The sequence below is a fragment of the Octopus bimaculoides genome, chromosome 29 (genome assembly GCF_046866305.1).
Source record: "Octopus bimaculoides isolate indiv1 chromosome 29, ASM4686630v1, whole genome shotgun sequence".
Classification (NCBI taxonomy): Eukaryota; Metazoa; Mollusca; class Cephalopoda; order Octopoda; family Octopodidae; genus Octopus; species Octopus bimaculoides.
In genome coordinates, this window is record NC_142956.1 from 17,089,785 (window position 1) to 17,104,779 (window position 14,995).

The 14,995-nt window shown below is 34.6% G+C and overlaps 1 protein-coding gene across 7 annotated transcripts in view; it reads right to left on the minus strand.

Annotated features, from left to right (window-relative positions):
* Nucleotides 1–14,995, minus strand: part of LOC106876183 (uncharacterized) — a 138,535-nt gene that overhangs the window by 25,931 nt on the left and 97,609 nt on the right. For 5 of the 7 annotated variants that reach the window (XR_016238912.1, XM_089344901.1, XM_089344897.1 and 2 more), the window contains 13 exons: nucleotides 14,856–14,927; nucleotides 13,627–13,698; nucleotides 12,220–12,291; nucleotides 9,261–9,332; nucleotides 8,038–8,109; nucleotides 7,549–7,620; nucleotides 6,507–6,578; nucleotides 5,298–5,369; nucleotides 4,816–4,887; nucleotides 3,746–3,817; nucleotides 2,725–2,796; nucleotides 2,082–2,153; nucleotides 1,168–1,239 (listed from right to left, as the gene is read on the minus strand). Coding sequence is in view for 6 of the 7 variants with exons in the window: in XM_089344901.1 (XP_089201027.1) it covers nucleotides 1,168–1,239; nucleotides 2,082–2,153; nucleotides 2,725–2,796; nucleotides 3,746–3,817; nucleotides 4,816–4,887; nucleotides 5,298–5,369; nucleotides 6,507–6,578; nucleotides 7,549–7,620; nucleotides 8,038–8,109; nucleotides 9,261–9,332; nucleotides 12,220–12,291; nucleotides 13,627–13,698; nucleotides 14,856–14,927 (936 nt within the window). In the remaining variant the exon portion in view is untranslated. The remainder of the gene's footprint in view (nucleotides 1–1,167; nucleotides 1,240–2,081; nucleotides 2,154–2,724; nucleotides 2,797–3,745; nucleotides 3,818–4,815; nucleotides 4,888–5,297; nucleotides 5,370–6,506; nucleotides 6,579–7,548; nucleotides 7,621–8,037; nucleotides 8,110–9,260; nucleotides 9,333–12,219; nucleotides 12,292–13,626; nucleotides 13,699–14,855; nucleotides 14,928–14,995) is intronic. The other 2 variants (XM_089344899.1, XM_089344900.1) reach the window with 2 other exon arrangements.

Consider the following 14,995-nt stretch of genomic DNA (forward strand, 5'->3'; position numbering starts at 1 on the left):
AGAAGAGAAGAATATAAAGAAGATAGAAAAATGCTAGAAGAGGAGATCCGGGTGGAGTAGGGGAACAAAGAAAGGAGGAAAAGAAACAGAGAGAAGAAGAAGAACAACAACAAGCAAAAAAACTACAGGCAATAGCAGAAGAATGGCAGAGGATTGTAAATTTAAGACACGATGCAGATAAAATTGAAAAGATTGCTCTCATATTCATGCGTAACGTATAAGATAAAAGACCTGTAACAGATAAGATAAAAAAAAACTGTCAAGACTGAATCCATACAAGAGATGCAGACTGTCCGTTTTAAAGTCTAAAATGTTTTGACTGGAAAAATCGGACAAAAAGCTCACATTGTAGAGCGAAACAAAAATGGTCGAACGAAGGAAATTCTGGCAAGACTGTATTGTGAACAGAAATCCGAGTTGAATCTCAGAAAAGAAATTTTTTTCCATAAAAATGAATAATTTGGCTCTCAGTTAGCATACGAGCAATGATATTACGATAATTAATGCAAATACATGGAGAAAATAGGGAAGCCTTGATTAAAGGAAACTTCGAAAATTTAACGTGGTATTCCAAGAAAAATATCATCGCATTTTGGGGGCAAAATGGTAAGTAATGTTACAGTTTGTGGAAAAACCTTGAAAGCCAAAATTTGTGCTGAATAATACGACAAATTTAATTGAACAGACGAAGAAGAAGTAGGAGAAGGACGAAAGGGAGGAGAAGAAGAAAAGGAAGAAGTAGGAGAAGAAGAAGGAAAATTGATAAATGCTGGAAGATATAAAAACATTAATAACGAACTCTTAAATATGTAATTACAAGGGAGAATTTGGATGGTAATCAGCGTTGATTGAGAGATAAACACAGTAAATATCATACAGATGGAAATACAAACAAATCGATACACCCCTATCGATTGGCTCATACAAAAAGACACATGCATATATGTATTCACGTCCATACAGAAAATGTTGTACATGCCAATGCACATTTATATTCAGACACACTCACAGACGCTCATATTTACAGACATTCACAATCACATATTTCTAAGGAGATTGAAAATGTAAAAAGAAGCATGGACGGCACGCGGTACAAAATGGGAAAATATCAAATATTCAGTAATATATTGTCAAGGAAACATTATGACTAAAACTCATCCAACTTACAGATATCTTAAACTGAGCAGATCATCGAAAGTTCCAACTTGAATTTTCTCGATATCATTTTCATTCAAATATCTGTAACATAAAAATATTAGTGGATATGATTACGTAGAGAGGAGTATTACTGTATAATATTATTATCACCGAAATGACTATAGAATAAAATTTGGATGATTAGAAAATGTCTTGAACTGTTTTTTGATTAAATGTGAAATATTATGGCTAAACAATTACTTGGAGGAGGAGAAGGAATGTAGATGAGAATGGAGATGATATTAATATTGTGGGAATGAAGATGCGGAGGAGAAGGGTGATGATAAAGTTGGCCGTGGTGGTGTTGGTGAGTATAAGGAAGAGGCTGTGGGAAGGAGGATGGTGGTAGTGTTGAGGAAGATAATATTGTTGCTGATGATGGAGATAAAGTTCGTGATAACGATGCTGATGACGATAATTATAGTGACGATGATAATGATTTGGATTACGACTGTGAACGTGGTGCTGTTTCTGTTGACGATGATAATGAATATGTTGATGAGGGTAAAGTTACGGGTGTTGAAGTTAGTGCGGATGATTATAATGATGGTAATGTTGGTGGTGGCGATCATGAAAAAATGAGATTGTCGATAAAACAGAAACGAGAAGAAGAAGAAAACTACAAAATATGAGACGACGAACTGAAAAATATATATATATATATATATATATATATATATATATATATATATATATATATATATATATGCATGCAATATGTGCTTGCCCTCATTTATCACACTCTCAGTAATATTCACTTTGGTCAGAAACTGTTAGAATAGGTAAAGGCGAATGAGGTAGATTAAAATGAAGGATGGGAACTCATTTCATATTTAGCAATATATCGTCAATGAAGTAATATAAAAAAGTATTATCCGACTTACAGAAATGTTAAACTGGAAAGATTTCGGAATGTTTCTACCTTGATTTCTTTTATCGAATTTCCACTCAAATACCTGTGAAATAAAATTGAGGTAAGTAGAATTTGTAACGAGCTGATTGTTGATGAAGAAACGAAAAGAATTCAGGAGAAACGTGATCTGAATGAAATTTGAGACGACAGACTGAAAAAAAGTGTGAAGCTTGGAAAGAGATGGTGAATGAAAATGAGAAGAATAAAAAGAAGAGTGAAAAGACGTAGAAGGGAAGGTGGGGTTGGAGTTGAAGGAGAAGAAAGAGAAGAAGGCTCAGGAAAAGAAACAGACAGAACAAGAGCAGAAAGAAGAAGTAAGTGATTGACAAGTCGGTTGGAAACGTGAATGTGAAATGTAAAAGACGATGAAATGGGATTAGATGTGAAAGAAGTTAAAAGTAAGTAGGATGCGTAGAAAATAAAGAATAAGATGACAATAATGAAACAGACGTAGAGTAAATAGCAGGATTGCAAGTAGAAGGAAGAAGTAGTAGCAGAAGGAAGAATAAGTGAAGGAAAAGAGAAACAAGGTCGGCATGCGATACAAAATGGGAAGATATTAAATAATAATATATTGCCAGTGAAATATTATCCACAAGACTTATTCAACTTACAGGTACTTTAACCCGGGAATATCATCGAAAGTTCCTACTTGAATGTTCTCGATATTATTTTCATTCAAATATCTGTAACATAAAATGTTGATATGATATCGTAGAGAGAAATGTTATTGTAAAACATTATTATCAGTGAAATGTTCATAAAATAGAATGTAAGATGCTGAGAAGTGTTTTCTCATAAACTGGAAAATATTGATAAACAATTGATGTAGAAGAAAGAAAGTAGATGAAAATGATGATGACAATATTAAGAAGAAGAAGAATACACAGAACGTGACGACAAAGAAGAACAAGGTGAATAAGAAAGTAGATGAAAAAAATGAAGAAATTTTGATGTAGTAAAATCAGACAAGGAAGAGTAGACAAAGAAGACAAAATCAAAGAAGAGACAGGCTTTAATACTAATATACACAGATAATCTTATACAGACGAAATCGCACAATCACACAGACCCACACGCACCCAGACAAACCCACACACACTCGCAAAACCCCCGACACTCACACATTCCCTCATACTTTCCAAAGAAGGGATATCACAACGGACACAGCCCTTCCCAAATCTGTGATCGGTGGTCAAATTCCATTTCAGCGCAGAGCAGATGTCCACCAAATGTAGCAACAACAACACTACTACTACTACAACTACTAATACTACTGCTGCTGCTGATGATGATGATGTTTACGTGGTAGTAGTAGTAGTAGTAGTATAACCTGCTGTTTTTTCAGCTATTGCTTAGTTTTTGTAGACGCAGGAGGAGGCGGTAGAGGAGCTGAAGGGGAAGTGCAATGAGCGGTGATCGAGAGGTAACACGGTACATGATACACCGTCCGAAATACGCACAGATATTGAAACACTCGCATACACTCATCCATACACAAAGGGAGACACCCCTTCATACATGCATACACACAGAGAGTCACAGACACAGACACACACACATACATATATATGCATGCATATTTAGTAATATATCGTCAATGAAGTAATATAAAAATAGTATTATTCAACTCACAGTTCTGTTAAAGTGGAAAGATTTCGGAATGTTTCTAATTTGATTTCTTTGATATTATTACCACGCAAATTCCTGTCATAAATAATTGTGTGAAATAAAATTATAAGATGGCGATAATGAAGCAGAATTAAAACAAGTTGTAGAATTAATAGAACTGAAAGATTATGAAAGGATTAAAGGAAGAAAATTAAAGATGGGAAATAAATAGGTGCAGGAGAAAAGACAGAAAAGATGGAGATGATGATTAAGAAGAAGAAGACGGCGGAGGAGGGGGAGGAGGGGGAGAAGACGGAAGAGGGAGGAAATGCAAAAGAAAGAAGAGGGAGAAAAATAATAAGAAGAAAAAATAAGGAGAAGGAGGAGTAGGAGAAAAGGGTGGAGTAACAGAAGCAAGAAGAATATGAAAAAAAGATGAAAAATAATATGCAAAAGCAAGAAAAGCAAAAAAAAAAAAAAAGGGAAGAAAAAAGACAAAATAGAACAAGGGAGTGTAGAAAATTAAGAAGACGAAATAGAAGCAGGAAAATAAGAAGAATAAGTTTAAGAAGGAGAATAGTAGTAGTGGGAGGAGGAATACGTGAAAGAAAGTAGAAAATGGACAAGTCAAACGCGAGAAAAATCGAGGAGGTGGAAAAGAAGTCTAAAATACATTCATATTAATAATGTACTTCTAGAATATGCAATTACTAGGTAGAGTCATGGATGGTAAACAACGTTGTTCTAGAGATAAACGCAGTAAATCATATATAGATAGAAATAGAAACACAAATAGATACACTCTTAGAGATTCGCTTATAAAAAAGACACAGAGAGACACAGACAGAGACACACAGAGATATATATATATTCACGTACATAAACAAAATGCTATACATACCAATGCATTTATATTCAGACACACTCACAGACACTCTTATTACAGGCATTCACAAACAATCACAGATTTCTATCTGAGGAGATTGAGAATGTAAAGAGAAGCAAGGTCGGCACGCAATACAAAAGAGGGAAATATTAAATACTTAGTAATATATTCTCAATGAAATATTTTCAACAAGACTTAGCCAACTTACAGATATTTTAAACTGGGAAGCTCATCAAAAGTTCCTACTTGAATTTTGTCGATTTTATTTCCATTCAAATGTCTGTAATATAAAATGTTAGTTGATAAGGTTACGTATAGAGGATTATTGTAGAATGTTATTATGAGGGAATGTTTTTAAAATATAATGTAAGATGCGTGAAGTGTTTTCTGAAGAACTATAAAATAGTGTTAAAAACAAATTTAGAAGGACAGGAAAAAGCATAGTTCATTGGTGGCCTTCTTTCATCAGTCAAGTATCCAGATTGTCATTACAATTTCGGCCAGTTACAGTTGCATGCCTGCATTATGCGATTTCCCTCAATTATCGCACTCTCAGTAACACTCACTTTGGACAGAAAGTGTTAAAATTAGTAAAGGCGGGTGAGGCAGATTAAAATGAAATATGGGGACTCATTACATATTTAGCAATATATCGTCATTGAAGTAATATAAAAAAAATATTTAACTTACAGTTTTGTTAATCTGGATAGACTTCGGAATGCGTTTACTTTGATTTCTTTGAGATTATTATCACCCAAATTCCTGTCAAAAATAATTGAGTGGAATAGAATTTGTAAGGAGCTGATTCTTGATGAAAAAAGGAACAAACAGAATTGAAGAGAAACGTGATATGATAGAAATTAGATTAGAAAAAGTTTAAAATTTGGAAAAAGAAGATGAAATAAATGGAAGAGAAAAGGAGACTGAAAAAATCGTAGAAGGGCGGGTGGGGTTGGAGTAGAAGGAAACCAAAGAGAAGGAAGAGAAAAAGGAAGGTGACAAGAAGATACACATCAACAAGAAGTGAAAGATTAACAGGTCAGAGAGGAGCCGGAATGCGAAATGTAGAAGCCTATGATATTGTATGAAACCTAAAATAAACTAAAAATTAGAAGAATGAGTAGAAAATGAAGAATAAGATGACGATAATAAAGCAGAAGGAAAATATGTAGCAGAATTAACAGAAATGAAAGGAAAATGAAAGAGGAAAAGGAAAAAAAATAAAGAAAAAAAATATATATGAGCAGAAGGAAAGGTAGAAAAGATTGATAAGAAGGAAGACGAGGGTGAGAAGAAGGAGCAGAAGGAGGGGAGGGAGAAGAAGAAGACTAGGTTATGGTCGACACCACCAGATATTTTAAGTATCTCTGCGGTGATCCCTGATGGGTCGGGGGCTTTCCCTGTCTTCATACTCTTAATTGTTTTATCTACCAAGGTACTCTCAATTCGGATAGCTGGTCCCTCTGTTGGGTCGACATTCGGCAGACTCTCTTTCTCCCATATATATATATATATATATATATATATATATATATATATATATATATATATATATATATATATATATATATATATATATATATATATATATATATATATATGCCCTCAATTACATTTACAGACATTAACATACAAAAAGATACAGTTTCAATACGGACAGATTTTACAAATAGATAAGAACATACACATGCATGCACTAAAGGAATCCCCTAATCTATCACGCTCTTATACATCCCATATCTAATAAATGAGAACATACTCAGACATCCAGATTTTCAGACAATAAAACACATCCTTGGAATAACGAGTGAGGTAGCTTAAAATGAAGGATAGCAAGATATTAAAGATTTAGAAATATGTTGCAAATGAAATCGTTTCAAGAAGACTTATTCAACTTACACATATTGTACACTGGAGAGATCTCGGAAGGTATCTTCTTTGATTTCTACGATGCTATTAACACTCAAAACTCTGGAACATAAAACGGAGTTAACAAGAAATTGCATGGAACATATTTGTGACAAAATTTAGTCTAAACAATAAGATGATAGAAGCGATGGAAAGTAGAATACGATGACCATTAATTCTATAAAGTTCATGGCGCTGATGATGATGTTCATGATAACGATGATGATAATGATGATGATGAGGAGGAGGAGGAGGAGGAGGAGGAGGAGGAGGAGGAGGAGGAGGAGGAGGAGGAGGAGGAGGAGGAGGAGGAGGAGGAGTAAAAGGAATATGGGGGTGGTAGAGTTGATAGTGGACATTGTGGCGTTGGCAGTGATGAATATGAAGTGGACATCGGAGAGAAGAGTATAGGGTGTGTGTATTGATGATGACGAAGATGTGATGATGCTGATGATGGGGTCGATGTTAATGTTGAGTATTCTGATAATGAAGGTGGTTAACATGTCCATGGTGATGCTGAATATGATAATGGTTATAATGATATTCGTTGAGATGTTAATCTTGGCGATGATGACCATAGTGTTGAAGATTCTGCATCTAATGGTGGTATTGTGTGTTAATGTATAATGGTGATGATGAAAAGACAATGATGAAATTAACGACGGTTATGATTGAGAAAGATGACAATGAAAATGCCATCACATCACATCACATCTTCTTCTATTTCAAATCCAAGGAACAAATCATCACTCATATTCATAGACATCGACATATAAAACATTCACTTTTGGCAGAGACAAATTTTCGAAAAGCATGCACTAAATGATTTCCCTGAACTATCACGCACCCATACATCGCATGTCTAATAAATGGACACACTCCGATGCACACAGATCCACAAACAATAATATTTCACAGATAAAAACATCATTGAAAAGAGTGGTGAGGGAATCTAAAATGAAGGATGTCAAGATATTACAGATTTAGAAATATATCGTTAATGAAATCCTATAAAATATCTTACTCAACTTACAGATATATTAAACTGGGGAGATTCCGGAAGATGTCTTCTTTGAGTTCAACGATGTTATTAGAACCCAAGTATCTGGAACAGAAAACGGAGTCAATAAGAAATTGCATGGAACATATTTGTGACAAAATTTGCTCTCGATCATTAGAAGATGGAAGCGATGGAAAGTAGAATATGATGATGATTAATTCCATAAAGTTCATGGCGCTGGTGATGATATTCATCATGATGATGATAATTATGATGATGTGAAGGAGGACCTGCAGTAGAAGGATGATAGTAGTTGGGTGGAAAGGAAATGTTTTACACGCCAATATATATTCAGATTCGCACACGGATACATATTTAGACACAATCAATCACACATTTCTATCAAAAGACCGTGAGAATGTAGCGAGGGACAAGGACCTAGATCGAAAAAGAATGGGGAGATTTAAAGATTTAGTAGAACATTGTCTGTGAAATATTATCAACAAGCTTTATCCAACTCACAGTGTTTGCAATTTGCTCAGGTCATGGAAGGCTGTTTCATCAATTTTTTCGATATTGTTATTTTGTAAATATCTGTAACAAAAAATATTATTTGATAAGAGAAAGTATAGAAGAGTTGTATAACATAAAATGTTATCGTTAAACGAATATTTGGTGGAAGAAAAAACAAAGTAGATAATGGTGATGGTAATAAGGAGGAGGAGTAAGAGGAGAATGGAGGTGGTGGTGCTGGTAATGATGAATATGGTGATAAGACGAAAGATAGGAGGTTGATGGTAATGTTGATGAAGAAAATATTCCTTCTTATTATAAGCACAAGACCTGAAATTTGGGGAAGGCAGGTAGACTATTACATCGACCCCAGTACTCAAATGTTACGTCTCGAAAGGATGAAAGGTGAAGTCGAACTCGGTGGAAATTGAACTGAGAACGTAACGACGGGCAAAATACCGCTAAGCATTTCGCCTGGCGTGCTAAGGATGCTGCTTGCTCGCCGCTTTGATGAAGGTCATATTATTAATAGCGATTATGATGAAGGTGATATTTGTAATAGTGATGTTGATGAGGAGAACTACGGTGATGCTGACGATGATTTTGATGATTGTGCTGCTGGTGACGTTTCTGTTGAAGATGATGATGTATAGATCGATAACGATAGTTTCGACGGTCATGTAGATTGTGCAGATGTCTGTGAGGTTGATAATATTGATGATGTTGAGGATGAATATGATGAAACTGATCATGAAGAATTGAAAATATAAAACAATAGGTCGAAAGATTATGTGAAAGTCGAGGCAACTGAATAAAGTGAAAAAAGAGCTCGATGAAAAGATTGAAGGGTGTAGGAGAGAAAAAAGCAGATAATGAAGAGACAGAAGGGTTGGAGTCGGGTGCAGTAGAAGATAAAGAAAAGGGGAAAGAGGTCTTCACTCACTTCTCACAGACATTAACATACAAATAGTGCACACGTTAGACAGATAGTGATTTTACACATAGACGGAAACATACATATTCATGCACTAAATGATTCCGCTGAAATAGCACGCCCTCATTCATCTCATATTTCATAACTGAACGCACACCCAAACACATAGATTCCCCAAAAAGAAGGCACATATTTGGAAACACGATGGTGGGGAGCTTAAAATGAAGGATGGCAAGATATTACCGATTTAGAAATATATTGTCAATGAAATCCTATAAAAAAGATTCATTCAACTTACAGTTTTGTTAAATTGGACAGATTTCGGAAGACGTCTGCTTTGATTTCTCTTATATTATTATCACTCAAGGATCTGGAACATAAAATTGAGTTAATAAGAAATTACATAGAACATTTTTGTGACAAACAATTAGATGATGGGAAAGATAGAACGTAGATCACAATCAGGATTAGTTCCATAAAACTCATGCTGCTGCTGATGATGTTCATAATGGTAATGATAATGATGATGAGGAGGAGGAAACGGAGTAGAGGGATAATGGTGGTGGTAGAGTTGATAGTGGATGTTGTGGTGGTAGTGTTGGTAGTGATGAATACGAACTGTAAACAAAAGAAAAGTGTATATGCTGTGTAGCGATGATGACGAAGATGTTATGATGCTGATGATGGGGTGATGTTGTTAATGTTGATTACTCTGGAAATGATTTGGGTGAGAATGTCTATGGTGATCCTGATTATCATGTTGATTATGATGATATTGCTGGAGATGTCAATGTTGGCTATGATGATGATAGTGTTGAAAATTCTGTATCTGGTGGCGGTATAGTGTGGTAATGTATGATGTTGAAGATGAAGGCGAACTTGAGGAAGTTTATGATTGAGAAAGATGGCAATGAAAATGAGAAGTGTGACGGTGATGAGGACATGGACGAGGAGGTAGACATTTTTGTAAGCAGATTTGGCTTCGATTTACATAGCATAAGATTTAGATGAATAGAGAATCGAGCGAATGATAGAGAAAAGGGAAACTAGAGAGAAATGATGAGAAAAAAAATCAAGGGCACGCACAAAAGGAAGAAGGGAAGAAGATATATGTAGAAGAAGAAGAAGGAGAAGAAGAAGAAGAAGAAGAAGAAGAAGAAGAAGAAGAAGAAGAAGAAGAAGAAGAAGAAGAAGAAGAAGAAGAAGAAGAAGAAGAAGAAGAAGAAGAAGAAGAAGATATGTAGAAAAGAAGAAGAAGAAGAAGAAATAGATGACAAAAACGTAAATGAAATACAAAAAGTGAATGAAGAAATATACGAAAACGTAGAGGAGGAGGAGGAGGAGGAGGAGGAGGAGAAGGAGAGTAGAAAATTAATGAATTAAAGAACAACAAAAAAACAACAGAAAACAAAAACAACAAGTACAAGAACCAGAAGCAGGAAAGTGAAGTGTGCGAAGAAGAAGAAGGAGAACGACGAAGGAAGTGGTGGATGGGGAGGAGCAGATGAAGAAAAGGGAAGGAGAAAAAGAGGAAGAAGAAGAAGCAGAAGAGGAAAGAAAAGAAGAATATGAAAAAGAAAAAGAAGGAGCAGAGGAAGAAGCCGCAGGAGAACAGCAAAAAGAATGAGAAAAGATACAAAGACGAATAACGAGAAAAAATGGAGAGAAAGAAGAAACAAGACAGAAAAGAAGGCGAAAATAATAATAATAATAATAATAATTATTATTATTATTATTATTATTATTATTATTATTGTTCAGTAGTTTTATTTTTATAACGTGCTTTCACTTCACTACCGAGCGCAGCTCTGTGCGCCTTGGGTATGTGCTGTGGTTTGCTGTGATGCTCTTATGGTTACTGTATTGAAAGTGTTTTGCGTAGAATTATTATTATTATTATTATTATTCAGTAGTCATATTTTTATAACGTGCTTTCACTTCACTACCGAGCGCAGCTCTGTGCGCCTTGGGTATGTGCTGTGGTTTGTTGTGATAATCTTATGGTTACTGTATTGAAAGTGTTTTGCGTAGGATGTGTGCAGTGCCCAGTAGTGCAATTTTCTGTATGTTATATATATTTGTAAGTCCTGGTGTTTTTGTTATGTATTTGTCTGAATATTTTTTTATTATACCTAAGGCACCTACTATGATAGGAATTGTTTCTGTTTTTAGATTCCACATTCGAGTTACCTCTATTTCCAGGTCTTTGTATTTTGAAAGTTTCTCCATTTCTTTTAGGGAAACGTTGTCATCTGCTGGTATTGATACATCAATTAGAAAGCATTTTTTTTCTTCATGATCTTTGACAACTATATCTGGTCTATTGGCCTTAATTTCTCTATCTGTGTGTATTGGCATATCCCAGAATATGGTTGCTTTCTCGTTTTCTGTGACCTTTTCTGGCGTGTGTTTATACCATCTTTTTTCTGTTGTTATTCCATAGTGTTGGCATAGCTTCCAGTGTATATAGGTCCCAGCTCTGTCGTGTCTGTGAATATATTCCTTCTTAGCCAGGACTGGGCAGCCAGAGATAATATGATTTATTGTTTCTTGTCCATCTCCACATATTCTACAGTTACTTGTTATGTTTCTTTTCATTATATGTTTTTGGTAATTTCTGGTGGGGAGACTTTGGTCTTGTGCAGCAATTAAAAATCCTTCAGTCTCTGCTTTGAGTCTTGAGCTTCTCAACCATTGCTGGGATTTTTCTTTGTCTATTTCTTTTGCATTTAGTTTAGCCCAGTATTTACCCCAGTAAATATTATCATCATTATTTTATGTTTGACTTTTGCTTTGCATTTATAAAGGTTGGATCCAAGTCTCACCCAGAGACCTCAAGAGACAACTAGAAGTTCATGTAGGTATTATGCCTAGGGTACCATATATTTCGATTTGTACATAGTGTTGTTCTAGAGAATATTTAAGAAACCATAAGAAAATTATTATTATTATTATTATTAGTAGTAGTAGTAGTAGTAGTAGTAGTAGTAGTAGTAGTAGTAGTAGTAGTAGTAGTAGTAGTAGAGGAAGAAGAGCTGGAGTGGATTAGAAGAACTGTCAGGTTTGGATGGAACACGAAATGTTATACATGCCAACACATATTCAGATTCACAGACACACCAGACACACATACTTACAGACATTCACAGACATTCACAGACATTCGAATGTAGGGAGCAAGAAAAGAATGGGGAGATTTTAAAGATTTTGTAGAACATTCACAATGAAATATTATCAAGAAAATGTATCAAACTTACATTAACCGCAAACCGGTCAGGTCATGGAAAGCTGTTACTTCAATTGTTTCGATTTTATTATTTTGCAAATAACTGTAACGTAAAATATTATTTGATTATAGAAATTATGGAAGAGTTGTATAACAAAATATTATCGTTAAACGAATATTTGGGGGAAGGAAAAGCAAAGTAGATAATGGTGACGATAATAATGAGGTGTAGTAAGAGGAGAATGGAGGTGGTGGTGCTGGTAATGATGAATATGGAGATGAGACGCAGGACAGGAGGATGGTGGTAATGCTGATAAAGATAATATTGCTATTGCTGATGATGGTGAGGGTGATATTTGTGATAATGAAGTCGATGAGGAGAATTACAGTGATGCTGACAATGATTTCGATGATGACTGTGATGCTGGTGGTGTTTCTTGCGGAGATAATGATGAATAGATAGATGAATATTGTTTTATTGTTTTGACGGTGATGTAAGATTGTGCAAATATTTGTGAGGTTGATTATATTGATTATGTTGAGGATGAATAGGATGAGATTAATCATGAAGAATTAAAAATATAAAACATGTTCAGAAAAAATTATGTGAAACTTGAGACAACGGCATAAAGAAATTGAAAAAAAAAGCGTGATGAAAATTTTGAAGGATGTAGAAGAAAGAAAACGATAAGGAAGAGATAGAAGTGAGGGAGCGGGTTGCAGTAGGAGATAGAGAAAAGAGAAACAACAACAACAACGTTTAAAACAGAAGACAAATGAGTAGAAGGAGCAATGGAACATTAAATATATTTTGTAATGTCCATATAGTTCAATTGGCGCATTCACTCATTCTAGGGTGTACTGTAGTCGTGAAGAATTCAACTGCCAGTTAAATACATTTAGAAATCTGGTGATTACGACGGACGTATGAAAGCGGTAAATGAATTTAATGAGCATTGCAAAAATATCTTTTAATGTTTGAATACTATAATAGCAAGTGTGAAAACCAGACCAGGTTTCAACTCTCATCAACAAATATATGTGTGTGTGTGTGTATGTGTGTGTGTGTGTTTGTGTGTGTATGTATATAGACCCGTTCACTCTAAATTTTCTCCTTAATTGTCACACACTCATCAAAGCAAGGAACAGGCTTTCACTCACCTTGATAGACATAATCATGTAAAAATACACAGACACAGATTTTACACATGGACAGAAACATACACATACATACACCAAATGATTCCCCTGCACTCTCACGCTCTCATAAATCGCTTGACTAACAAACGAGCACATACTCACACACACAGATCCACAAACAATAAAACACATCTTCGGGATGTCGAGTGAGGGAGCTTAAAATGAAAGCTGGGAAGATATTAGAGATTTAGAATTTTATCGTCAATGAAATCCTATAAAAAAGACTGATTCAACTTACAGGTATTGTAAACTGGAGAGACTCTGGAAGGCGTCTGATTTGATTTCCTTGATCTCATTAGATTGCATGTATCTGTAACATAAGAAATTGTATAGAACATATTTTTGACAAGTAATTAGTGGATGGAAGCGATAGAAAGTAGAATACGATGGTTATTAATCCCATAAAGTTCATGGCGTTGATGATGTTTATGATAATGATGATAACGATGATGATGATAATAACGATGATGATGATGATGAAGGGGAGGAGGTGGAATATAAGGATAATGGTGGTGGTAGTGTTGATAGTGGACTTTGTGGTGGTGAATAGGAATTGGCGACGGAAGAGAAGTGTATATGGTGTATAGTGATGATTAACGATGATATATATAAATTTAGTAAATGGAGAAAAACGCATATGTTAACTGAATTCTTTTATTTCCAACATATATTTCGAAGATTACAAATTATAACTTCCATAGGAATAGGTGATGTTGATAAGGATGTAATCTTCTCTTCAGGGAAATGGATGGGAACCAGCTTAACCGCAAGACATTTTAACCGAATATTTTGTGATCATTTTGTGATCTTTGCTACCCCGGTATCTATTAACCAATTTATTTTGTCCGAGTTAATTATTAACTAAGAGAAAATAAATAAATATAATATAATATAATATAATATAATATAATATAATATATATATATATATATATATATATATATATATATATATATAAGGGAAATTTTTTTACACATTGGTTTCTTGATAAAATTCTTGTAAAAGAGTTTTATCCCTTTTTGAATTTGTTAATCAAATATGTGTGTGTGTGTGTGTGTGTGTGTGTGTGTGTGTGTGTGTGTGTGTGTGTGTGTGTGTGTATGTATGTATGTATGTATGTATATATGTATACATAAAACTGTTTGCTCAAAAGTTACCCCACAATTGTCACAAACTGATACTTTTTCAAATCGCGGGAACAAGTCCTCATTCACATTCACAGATATTAACATACAAAAAAAAAAACCCCCACATTTTCTACAGATTTTACAAATAGACAGAAACATACACATGCCTGCACTAAAAGATTCTCCTGGATTATCACGCTCCCATACATCCCATACCGAATAAACGGGGACACACTTACTCACACAGATCCACAAACAATAAAACATATCTTTGGCAAGATGTTACAGATTTAGAACTACATCGTCTGTGAAATCCGTTAAAATGACTTTATCAACTTACAGATATTTTAAGCTGGACAGTTTCTTGAAGACGTCTGCTTTGATTTCTTTGTAATTATTAGAACTCAAATCTCTGGAACATAAAACTGAGTTAATAAGAAATTGCATACAAAATATTTGTGATAAATTTAGTCCATAAAA